At 41.0% G+C, this 12,451-nt stretch overlaps 1 protein-coding gene across 1 annotated transcript in view; it reads right to left on the reverse strand.

The window, feature by feature from the left end:
- Positions 1–212: 212 nt before the first annotated feature.
- The window catches only part of APOB (apolipoprotein B), a 38,047-nt gene continuing 25,808 nt past the window's right edge, over positions 213–12,451 (reverse strand). The window contains exons 25-29 of the mRNA XM_090280949.1: positions 11,649–12,022; positions 3,589–11,136; positions 3,087–3,204; positions 2,804–2,984; positions 213–1,859 (exon numbers count right to left, since the gene is read on the reverse strand). Coding sequence (XP_090137075.1) covers positions 213–1,859; positions 2,804–2,984; positions 3,087–3,204; positions 3,589–11,136; positions 11,649–12,022 — 9,868 coding nt within the window. The remainder of the gene's footprint in view (positions 1,860–2,803; positions 2,985–3,086; positions 3,205–3,588; positions 11,137–11,648; positions 12,023–12,451) is intronic.

Genomic DNA, 12,451 nt, shown 5'->3' on the forward strand with positions numbered 1-12,451 from the left:
AAAAAAAATGTTTCCCAGAGTTCAGAGACCTTCAGAGACCTGACGCCAGCCTCAATGCATGTCCAGTTCACATGTGCTTCTGCTTGTAGTCAGCTGCCTGCTCCAGGACTGGCTCAGTGTATAATTAGATCAATGCATAGAGTTTGGATTTTTTTCTACTGTGTAGAAGCTTAATTGGAGTAGAAGAATAAATGAGAATTGCTTTACAAAAATTAGAAGGTGATAGTAAGTTCTCCAGGAGCAATCTTTAGGTAATGGCTCATGTCACTGACGGTGGCCGATTGCAGCTCTTCCAGTAACTCCGTGATATATATCAGAAACATGTGGTACTTTTGTATGGACAGGTCAATCAATCTTTCGGACTCAGCAATGAATTTTTCATAGTAATCAGAGAGTTGGTCTGAAAAATTCTGGAGTTTATATTGGAACTGCTGGTGGTAATCAAAAATGATTTTCTTCACTGCAGCGGTCCAGCTTTCAATTACTTCCTGAGCGCTGGTACAAAGCTCCACAATCTTTGCTTCCCTTTTTCCATCTGCATCAACAAGGATGCTAAGATATTTCTGAATATCTTCCTCCATAAATTTCTCAGCTTCACTTGACAGTTGGGAGACAAAGCTAGCGGCACTGACAATGTATTTGGAATGGAAGTCCTTAAGGACATCTACTAACTTTCTGACCAGGTTGATTATCTTTTCTTCAAGTTCATAATATTTCATTGTCCATCTGGCCACCCCTGGATAAAAATAGTCTCTGCGAAGATTATTTATGTACTGATGGACCTGATCTAACTCTTGAGAAGCTTCGTGAAGTTTGTTTTGAATAATTTCATTAAGCTTATCAAAGTCAAGGTAGAGCTTTTCTTTCAGGAATTTAAAAACATATTGAGTATAACTGTTGAAGGTTGTGCTGATTTTGTGTTTGATATCATTAATGAGATCAGTAAATTTCTTTTCCTTTAAGCGGTTCATTTCTCCTTCTATGTCTTCGAAAACATTTTGTAAATATCTCTGAAGATCACCTAGCATCACTGTAGTGTTGCTGGACTGGAGGTCATTAAATACCTTTTGGATCTTTTGTGATAAAGATTTCAACAGTTTTCCATACTCCAAGGTCACATCTGTTAGCTTATGACTTTTTGAATCAGAAGGATATTTAATCTTTAGGTCTTTGATTAATTCAGATTTCTCCATTAGGTCTTGGAAATAGGAAAACAGTATTTCTAACCCACTATGGATTTTTGAGTGTACCTGGTACAACACCTTCCCTGCTTCTCTCAGGACCATGGTACCAAGTTCATCTACGGTATATGTCCTGGCTCTGCCTGGGAGCTGGAATCTGGTGAACTTCAGGTAATTGATGAGTGAGCCAATCAGATGCTTGACTATTATTTTGTATTCCTTAGTAACTCCTATTAGGCTGTCAAGCATCTTATTTTGTAGTTTCTGGAGATCAACTTGACCTTCCTGATCCAATAGTTCCTTGTACACATTCCGGGCCTTGCCATTCCACAGCTGGTAGGTTCTTGTAGCACCTCTGGCTACCCTCCTGAGTTTGAGCGTCTTGTCCACCTCATCAATCAGATTCGCTGCTTCTTGATAGGTCCATTCAGCTGTGTTCTGCAGACGTTTTGTCAGTTCTAAAGAAGCATCTCTCAGATCAAGTCCTGTGCTCTCCTTGTGGTACTTGTTGACACAGTCATAAAGGGCCCCTGTTGCCTTGGGCACATTCTTTTTCAGAGAGTTGAGCAGTTCAGACACTGCCTCTTCTTCCCAGTTAACTTTCATCTGAAATTTCTCATTAGATTCAGGGAACTCAGCCTCAATTTTGAATATGCTGAGTGTTTTATCTGGAGATGACTAAAACCAGGAAGAAAAAAAAAAGGATAAAAAGAACATGTTTTCAATTATCTTGATTACATAATATACTACACTAGAACTTCATTAGCAGTTAAAAGTAAAGATCAGAGGATCCTTCCCATTCAGAAGGGGATTTATCTTTCTTATGTCAGCTCATGTGTTTGTCTTACCATTACACGAGCCTACTGTTGTTAATTCCTCTTTATCACGTGCCTCAGGAAGGATAAACTTATCCATGGCGTTTACACAGTAACAATTAACATTAAGGCCTTCCTAGGACTGAAGATGGGGGGGGGGTGGAGGAGGAGAAAGGGGAGAAAGAGGAGAAAGTTCTAGGAAAACACTAATTCAGAGAAAAAAGAAGTAGCCAAAAAGGGAAGTGTCCAGAGTCCATCTAGCCGAAATCTATTGTAGAATACCAGTGTCCGGAGCCGTTCATTCTCCACGGCCATGACAAACCTCAGTACCAGGACCTCATAACTTCTTCTCACCTTCTAAATCTAATGGCATCTTTGATTTGGCCCTGACAGAGCTTGTAAAGTACAGAGCAGTCTGGCAGATCTCATATAAAAGTTCTGTTGTGGGGAAGCATTTTGAAGCCTCAAATACTTCAGAAACCACTACCTGAAAATATATTCAGCGTGTGGCAGAGTTTGCTCATGACTTAGGTGGTGAGTCATAACCCTCCTCTTTCTAGATTTTCCTAATGGTAATAAAATAATAGTAATATGACATCATAGGCACATCTAATAATTAAAATCAATAAAAGACTAATTGTAACATTTCCTGGAGAACAGTTCCTCAGAGAAGAAGTGTGACCTGCTCATCGCTGTCTTTCACCCAATCTGGGAAAGCCCTGAGAAAATACTTGGTACTAAATTACATTTATCTGCCCCAAGTCTCTACTTGCTGCTAAGGGGTGTAACCCATTAGATGGGACTCACCTGAGGACGGTAATAGAGGTTGTATTTTAAGGTATCGTCATCATCTTTCAAGTCCATGGCCACTGTGCCTATGGCTGGAAAGGCTGCTGAGTAGTAGTCATTTCCATCTGAGTAGTGACGCAGATGGACATCCGTAAAGGTCGGGCTGGTGATGTCCAGGCGAGCCTCTCCTTCCCAGTCCCTGCAAACAGAAAAGCCGATGAGCCATCATGAAAAGGATAGGAAGATATGAAAAAGTCACAATGATCTGGAAAGGGATAAAATTTCAATAAAAGTTGTATACAGAAATTCTCCTTGATATTTGCCATCTTCTTTATATTCTGCGCTGATGTCACGGTGTGAAAATGTTCCTTTAGTCTTAGAGACTAACATGCCATCTTCAATCTTGTGTGTTCCCACAACTGTATAGGAGAGATTTTTTAATACGATTAATAACTGTAGGACACAGACATTTTCCTTGTGACAACCAGGAGAAATCTATCTTAACTTAAATGGCTTACTTATATATTTGAAACATGCAGCCCACATTAAAAAAAAAAAAAAAGGATATTATCAGTCCTAAAATGATTACAGAAAAGTCTGTTTTCCTATTCCTTTTAAATGTCAGAAGGTTTTCTACAGGATGTTACATGTGGGTATATAAGTATCTCTTTTTTAAAATTTTGCAATAGGGAGGAATTATGCCTCTAGTCATATTTAAATACACAATTATCAATCCACAACTCTCATTGAAAACATGTATCATATAGAATTCTTATACAGCAGAAATCAGGACATTTCCTTACCATTAAGGTCATATTCCAGGAACTGCATGGTTGAGTTGCACTTGGAATCCAGGAATGTTTCAATGTGATCTCCTTTGTTTTTCAAACCAGCACTCCAAGTAGCATTATACAGGGGAGAGGCCACCCCAAAACGTGCCGTCAGCGCTCCAAAGGAAGGGATGTGAATTCCAGCAGGTACAGAGAACTTAACTGAAGGAATCTTAATAGTCTGTCTGGGAATGGTGATGTTTGGCAACTCAAAGTCTGCAATCTTGCCGGCCATCTCATTTAGATCCAAAACAGTAGCACCAATGGAAATCCTTTTTGGGTAGGTGAACTGGGACAGAACTACCTGGGATTCGGGCACTGTTACCTCAAACAGGGGAACGGAAGAGTCTTCCAGTTGAGAGTACTTTGTTAACACATCAACTTCTGGGAACTGGACTTCGGGTAGGGCTGGTAGATTGAGGGCAAATGGTGAGGTACTTAGCTTCTTGTAGATTTTTATTTCACTTAAGTCAAGTGTGTAGGATGGAACCTGAAGATCCGTAAATGGGACTTGGAATGTAGGCGTGACAAGAACTGAGTTCAGATTATTTAGCTTCAGTCCAGGAATAACAAACTTATCAGCCATTTCTTGCACGGGGATAGAGATGGTATAGCCTCTGGGGTTTTTGGTGTACACAAGGGCTGTTGAAGCACGAAGATGCTGTCTCGTGTCAGTACTGGTGGTGACATCCAGCTTTAGAAGTTCCCCTAAGGTCTTGTCATAAACCGGTAGTGGGACAGTATTGTAGAGGGGCTGTAGGTACCCTTCGAAGGAACCTTCAATATCAAGGCGTGTCTCTTCTTGGTCATTGGAAAGCTGTACATCGTTCTGGAGAGACCCAGAGAGAACCCTGATCTCACTTTTCCAGCTAACCTTCTGGTTCTCAGTGTTAACATTCAGGGACATTTCCTGGCCAAGGTAATCAAGATCAAGGAAGAAACCGGGCTGACTTGCACTGACCTGAACGAGGGCTGACATTTTCCATGGGGAGAGTTCCAGAATGGCTTTGCCTGTATGCTCTCCAGATGTTGAAGAGAAACCCACTAGCTCTAAGTGGTTTTTGGTATTGTGGTCCCAGATGGCATATATGCGTTGGAGAGTGACTTCTCCAGAGAAACTTTCTTTTCCTTCCAGGTTCCAGATACCATCAACTTTGGACGCCCCTTGGAGCTTCACTGAAGACCGAGTACCCTTGGAATTTAAATAAGTGTTGACCTCACTGGCAATCATTCCTGAATATTCCTGTGAAAGGACTGAACCCTTGATGTTTCCTTGGTTAGATGACTCGATGGAAAAGTAAGAAGTGAGGCTTTCTAAGCGGAGCTTGTGATCAACAGTCCCTGTGGCAGCTGAGTACAGCTTGGTGGAATTGAAATCATACTTTAATTCGATGGATGAAGAAACAGTAGGTTTTGACTTGGTATTTCCATTAAGTTCTTGCTTGAAATCCATCCTCAAAATTGGACTGTGGACTTTTGCTGTTGTTGTCACTGAAGCATCCATCGTTCTCCTGGTTAAGCTAATGGTGCTGTCGTGATTGCCTGCCACGAATTTGTTACTCAGAGACAAAGCGGTGGCTAACTTCAACCCTCGTTTCCTGGTCAAACTGGAGGTGCCCTCTAATTTGTACTGCAGTGCCTCAATGACAGAGGAAGAGGAAGTAAGGAAATGAGCAACGATATCTGATTGGTTGTAAAGTCCGACATTGGTATTCAGGGTGATGACACTTGATTTAAAGGAAAAATCATAGGTAATATTGCCCATGGCTGGAATTAAAATATTGTATGGGGTGCTGAATACCTTGAATTCTGGAAGAGAAAACTCCAGAAAATTCCTAGGGACGTGAAGGTCTGGCAGATCTAGGATTAATTTTTGTGACGGCACATAGAAGTCAGAATCTGGGATGGTGACATTGGGGAGACTGACCTCTTTGGGGATCACATAGCCGAATGGCAACATCTCTACTGTGAATGGAGATACTTCAGCCTTGACTACTGGAATAGTATATCCAGGAATCTGAAAGGTCCTGGGTTGCTTGTTTGGAGACTTTTCAACTTTGTACTTATCAAACTTAATTTTTGCATTATTATAGACTCTGGTAAAGAAATTTAATGTCTTGCCCCTGGCGTTCTCAAAATGTTTGTTGAAGGAATTGGTGTTATGATTGATAAACACATATAACACATCCAAAGGAATTGGGATGGAATGTTTGTCTTTGTTTTTCTTATACTGAGCCTTTACACTTAAGTCAAATGATTGCTTTGTTGTTTTTAAGAATTCTTTCAAACCTGTTTTTTCCCATATTGAGAAATCTTTCACGTGAGGAATTCTGAGTCTTGTATAAGGTAGAGTTGTTTCAGGAATTGTTAAAGGAGTGTTTAGGAAATCCAGGTTGGCTTCTCCATTTATTCCTACGTGGGCCTCAATGCTGTTCTCATTGTTTGCAGCGGAGAAATTTTGATTGTATTTATACTGATTGAACCTGGCACTGGCTTGCCAACTTGCTTGCTGGGCACTAGGACTCAGAAGCAGTGCATAATTATTCAGAAAGTCTATTTTCCCTGTCAATTTTAATGGAAAACTAACTTTCAGATTTCCTTCATTATTTGTGGATGCGGTGATCTCAAATGGCTGTGCTGCAAAGAAAAGAGAATTCTTCAAAGTTCCACTAACTTTTCCTTGTAAATGAGCATCATGGTTGCCAGTTACCTCTACCTTCCTTTCTCTAAGCAGGGCTGTGCCTTTGGCAGTGAGAACACTGTGGCCCACATGCTGGGATTCAACTTGTGACTGAATTTCCAATTGGTAAAGGTTGAGAAAGCTAGAGTCATAAACCAAGGTTTGGTTTACACTCAGGTGTTTGCTATTGATCTTATTCGATAATCCTAAGGAAGTGAGGGGTCCTTTCACAGTGAAGCTAACCTGTGATGCGTGTGTTCCTTCATCTGAGAATATGGGGCAGGCCCATTTCCATGACCCTGTCCCAGAAGAAGTCCATTCTATGTGTTGAGCATCCAACAGGGTCTTGATTTCATTGTGTAGGTCAGCATGACTGGAGAAGTCCAGTTTGGGGATGTTCAATTTGTGGAAGTACTTTGTGTTGCTGTTTAGGGCAAGCTGATTGTTTATCTTGATGAGGACACCATTACTGAGCTCCAGTGTATTCTTTTCTGTCTGTAAGCCTGCCACTGTGTTTGATTTTCCTTCAATAGCATTTCCAAAAAATATCACTTCGCTCTTGTGTTCTGTTTTCAGGTATGTGCTGGAGAAACTCACAGATTCCTTCAGCGTGAGCGGATTGCTATTAGGGTACGAGAGTAGTGCGTTTGCTTGTAAGTCAAATTTGAGAACCTCTAATTTGGAGTCTCCTTTGGCAGTGATGGAAGCTGTAATCCCTGCCTCATCTGCTGATGTCGTTACATTCTGAATGTCAGCATTTGCATCTAATGTGAAAAGAGGAGATTGGACTTTCAAAATGCTACGGAGCTTGCCAAAAGTAGGCACCGTCACAGTGTGTGGGATGCTGGGAAGCTGGAATTCTGGTATGTGAAGGTCAGAAATTTGAAAATCTTTGAGGTCTAGATTTGGGATTACGAATTCTGGAATTGTGATTTCTGGAACATGGAAGTCTGGCAAAGTGATTCTAGCAAGAATGGTGTCCAGCCCCTTCAGGTCCATCAGGTACATTTGTGGAATCAGCAGTTGGTCAATGATTCTGATGATCTTTGCTTTTATTTCTACCAGATCAATTGTAAAGGAAGGAACGTGGAAGGTGTTGAGGATGGTAAATTCTGGCGTGGAAAACTTGGCTGGGATTTGTATATCTCCTAAATTTTTAAAGTTTATCTGAACTGATGGAACATTCAGATCTGTCAGTGGGACAATGAAGGCAGGAGTCTGATATGTAGCTTCCTGAAGGGCACGGAGACTGACCTCAAAGGCAGGCAAGGTCCCAAAGGAGGTCTGGATTTCAGGAACAGTGAACCCTTGTTCTACCAATGCTTTCAGGTTTTCAGCCCAGCCTTGGATAGAATACTGTTCTGCAAAGTCAGTAAGGTTTTTAGCAACAAGACTCCACGAGTCAGAAATGTAAGTAACAATTGTGTTGTAAACTTGGCCTACCAGGGACAGGCATCGCTGAACTAACTGTTGAAGGTCTATTTGATATATTTGGTCTGGTAGGTCTTTTAGGGTCTCTTGGAATTTGGCTTTCATGTTATTTAAAGATGTTGAATTTAAAGCCTCCAGAAACCAGTCAATAAATAAGGTTATTTTGGTGCCTTTTATATTTTCCAGACGGTCTGAGACCACAGCATTGATGTCCTCTACAAATAGTTTTAGTGCCCTTGCTTTCTGTGGAAGGTCCAAAGCCTGTATTTCACCATTGATTCTCTGAGTCACCTCATGGATTTTGTTATTGGTATTATCTACAAACTGGTGGTAATCAAACGACCTCAATTTCTTTATCAACATGTCAAGAAATCTGTTTACTTCTTCAATGAATTTCTTGAAAGACAGTGCTTTAAGCTGTGTGACAGCATCATCAATAAACCCAACCAATTTCTCAAAGTGATTTTTTATCCCAACTTGTTGTAGGATATTGGTCAGCCTCTGAACAACCTCCTTCACCTTATATTTGTTGGCCAACTGTACTGATTTATCCATTAACACCTGGATGTGTTGGTCTATTTCATACATCTTAATTAACTTGTGAACCTTGGCTCTAAAAGCTTTGATTTTTTCAGTTACTTTAAAATCTTCAGTGAGATTTCTAACATAGTATTTGACATTCTTAATCATTTGCTTTATTTTCTGAAATGGAATTGTATTTCTTAATTGATCTAAAAGTACTCGGACATCAATAGCTTCAATCTGTTGTTTTAACTTTTCTGCAAGGTGCTGGATGTCAATATTCTGAATTTGTGTCTTGAGCTGTTGCAATTTTTCTTGTACCTGGATTCTGATTTGATACTTAGTATCCACATTTTGAATCCAAGATGCTGTACTACTTCCAAGTGTGTTAAAATCAATCTTTTCAGTAAACAAATACAGATTATGGATTGCTTTTACTAAATTTACACGAATATGATAATGTTCATCAAGTATTTTCAATTTTTCAATGATTCGATCAATAATCTTAGCAATAGCTGTTCTAAAATCATGCAAATCAAAATTATCTTTAATATACTGATCAAATTGTATCACATATGTTTGTAGTTGAGATAGTTTTTCATTAAAATTGATTTTGGCATTGTCCAATGCAATTTTTAGATCATTTTCTGTAATTCCATAATTTTCTGCGAAAGCAGTTAGTTTTTCCTTGGCGCTTGAAACTTGTCTCTCCCAATTGACTTCGTTCAGCTGGTCATTAACTTGCTGTGAGAGTTTGTCCAAGGTTGTTCTGTATTTTGTTGCGACTTCATCAATATCGATATGTTTCAATTCTCTCTGTATGGCTTCCAATGAAGTTATAATTACTATTTGACTCTTCTCAAAATATTCTGGCAGGAGATTAAGGAATGGGAGGTTAATGGTGTGAACATCTTGGTTCTTATCATATTTTACAGAGGCAATCATAGTGAATTCCTGGGGCTGGTCAATAGTATCCCTCATCTCCAAAGCATCAATTACATTGACAGGATCCCTGAGTAAAAGTGGCATTTCAATCGGGGAGTCCAGTGTGGTGAGGTCAGCCAGGGCTTGTCCAGTAAGCTCCACACCAACTTTGTCTTTCGTATTGTAAGCATCAAACTCATAACTGTATTCATTTTTGTTCAACTGGGTCTTGAGTTTCCAGGTTCCTCTCTGCTCAGCTGGAGTGAGCAGGGCACTGACTTTGTGATCAAGAGCAGTACTGAGGCTCCTTCTGGACCTAAGATGGTGACTCGTAGATCCTTTGTAGTCATGAGAGAACGTCAGGGCCAGAGGTTCTGCTTTCAAGAGGAATTTGCTGTAAAGTTGCCCAGTGTGTTCTCCCCAGAGAACCAGCTTCCCATTGCCATTTGTATGCACATCGATGGTCGTGGTAAAAGGGGCCATCGCAGAGTGGAAAACATTGCTGAAATGCAGTGAGTCCGAATTATAGTTTGTACTGATATCAATGGCTGAAGCTAGCCCAGCGATGTTTGTGCTGAGCCGATGGCTAAACTCTGTGTCCTGCACTTTAGCTACAGTGTCTGCTTTGTAACTTGCTGACAAGTCTGCGTAAGAAATGGAGTAGATGTGTTTTATTTCATTGTCTTGGTAGGCTCCTTTTATGTTCCCACCCACATTCAGCTTCAAGGGCTCTAGATGTAGTTTCCCATGGTTGGTCAGATCCAGGGCATTGAATTTCAGTTCATTGTTTAAGGTAGTTACAAGAGAATAGGGCTGTAGCTGTAAGTTAAAAAGTTGCTTATACAACTTGTCAGAACTATAAATGTTGTCCAGTTTTGAGGAAAAGTCTAGTGAGGGCCCTGCAATGTTCAGACTGTTTGTATAGTCAAGTTTCATTTCAGCATATGAGCCCATCATGTCATTTGAAAGCTTAAGTCCATCTTCGTTAAATTTGAAGTTGAAAATATTTTTGCTGTCGACACCCAGCATCATGGCCTGATAAACACTTCCCAAGGACACCTCTGTGAGGGTAGCTTTTCCGTCTAGATTGAATTTTGCATTGTGTTCTCTGAAGCGGCCATTTGTGGTTAATTTCACAGATGCCCCGGAGAGTCCCAGAGCTGCATTCAACTCGTTCTCCAATGTCAGGGGACTATACTTCAAGTTGGTTGTTGCGCTGGTAGACAATCCATCTTGGCCAATCCTTAGCGTTGCTTTGTGAGCACCACTATTAGTTTTGTCAGTGCCCCAGATGTCAGCATTTATTTCCAGCCCGTGGGAATTTAATGATCCAGAAAGCAGGGTGAAGAACCTCAGTGTCTTATAATCAGCCTGGTATTCAGAACGCAGCAATGCATTTTGCTTAGAGAAGGTCAGGTCTACTTTGTTATAAGTGGTAAAGTCCTCATACTCTCCATTGGTGTCAGATTTCAGAGTCAGCTCGTAGTTCTCATATTTCAGGGAAGCAGTGTTTTTAATAATGCCACCTTGCAGATCCGAGGTGGAGATGAGGGAGACAGTTCCATCTTCATAAATTCCTGTTATCTTGTTGTTGCCCTGGAAGTAGGTGGAGTTAAACCTCAGAATGGACTCTCCGTTGAGCTGGCCAGTGGTAGGATCCTTTTGATAGGACAGGCCATACACACCATTAGCAAAGATGGAAGAGACTCGGAATTGCCCATCAATCTTGACTTCCTTGATATACAAATGCTCTCTCTTTTTTGAGTCCAAATGCACTGAAGCAGACATCTGTGGTCCCCAGGCACTAGATGCATCGAATGTGAGCAAAGATTTTGAGGCTGGATTGTTTGCAATATTTCCTACATGACTGAATTTGATGTTTGAATCCAGAAGTTTGTGGTGTACAGATCCATCACACGATAATGTGAACGTATTCCTGTGGTCATATGTTGTTTCTCCAGATCCTAACATAGAAATTAAATCACATTGGTTAAATTAGGCAATAAATTTCCAGAACAATTTCTATGCTGTAAGACTTTCAGTAAAAAAGCCCCATTGATCCGGGCCAATAGTGCCACAGTCTCCTCTATCCGCATATAACATGAGCATAAAATCTGATAGCAAGAAGAATTCCTGCAGGAAGACTTCCCTGACCACTACAGCCCTTACTGCGTTCCCTTATTAAGTGCTTCCTCTGTCCCTTATACTGATACACAATATGCTATCATAGCACCTCTGACATTAAGTTATAATTGCCAATATACCTGTCTGTTTTCTCTGTTATTGCCTAGTAGAATCCTTGATATATTTTATATGTTTAATAAATATTTCTGTTGGTTGAACAAATGAATGGGCTTCCAAGTAGCAAGAAAAACATCTGTAAGGAAGCCCAAGTCATCTTCTCCCCAGAGGAGGCTATCCCATCAGAGCCTGCAGTGAATCACCCCTGTGCACCCTCTACCCAAGCATGGCTCACCTTGCACACTGTAGGAGAGCAGGTCGATCACAGAGTCAGCCTTCATGTGGTACCGAGCCTGAAGGCTCAAGTGGTCTGTGCTGGTGTTGCCACCAGTATAGGAGGCAGACCAGTTGTACAAGTTGCTGTAGATATTTGTGGAGAGGTCTAGAACACCCAAGTGAGGCACCCGCAGTTCATAAGACGTGGGAACGGTAAAAGCAGGGACATGGAACTCTCGAGATGGCAGGTGGAATCCCACAAATTTCAAGTTGATGGTTGGTGTCCGAATAGTCTCCAGCATCTTTAGATCTTTAGAGGATTTGCCACCAAAAGGCAAAGGAATCTCAATTTTCACATTGTTCTTATTCAAGGTGTATCTGACCCGGCCATCACTGCAATGAACAACACAATGTCCCCAGAGTCAGACATCAAGAATTCCAAAGTTCTCTGCCATCTGACCTGCCAAGCGACAGTGCATGTGCCCTGTTCCCAAATCCATTCTCGCTTTTCCTTATGCTGCTCCCGATGCCTGAATCCCTCTGCTTTCACCTCCACCTATCGAACACTCATGTCCATCCGAAACCCTTTCAAGAGCTGCTTCCTTATCAGTGCCGACCTTTTAAAGCTATAGTTTTTCTTGTTCTAGTAGTGACACAGTCCCTGACACCTGTCTCAACATGTTTGCTAACACCTGTGTCAGAGTTATGCTTCTATAATTAGAACTTATTTGCTCCTTTATCTGCATCTACATGGTAGCTTCCTGGGAGGGAAGGTTACAACTTGTCCAGTTTTTTTCTTCTCCCTGTACTTAGTCTATTATC

This window comes from Furipterus horrens, unplaced genomic scaffold (assembly GCF_987537825.1).
Source record: "Furipterus horrens unplaced genomic scaffold, mFurHor1.1.pri manual_scaffold_6, whole genome shotgun sequence".
In the NCBI taxonomy this organism is placed as follows: Eukaryota; Metazoa; Chordata; class Mammalia; order Chiroptera; family Furipteridae; genus Furipterus; species Furipterus horrens.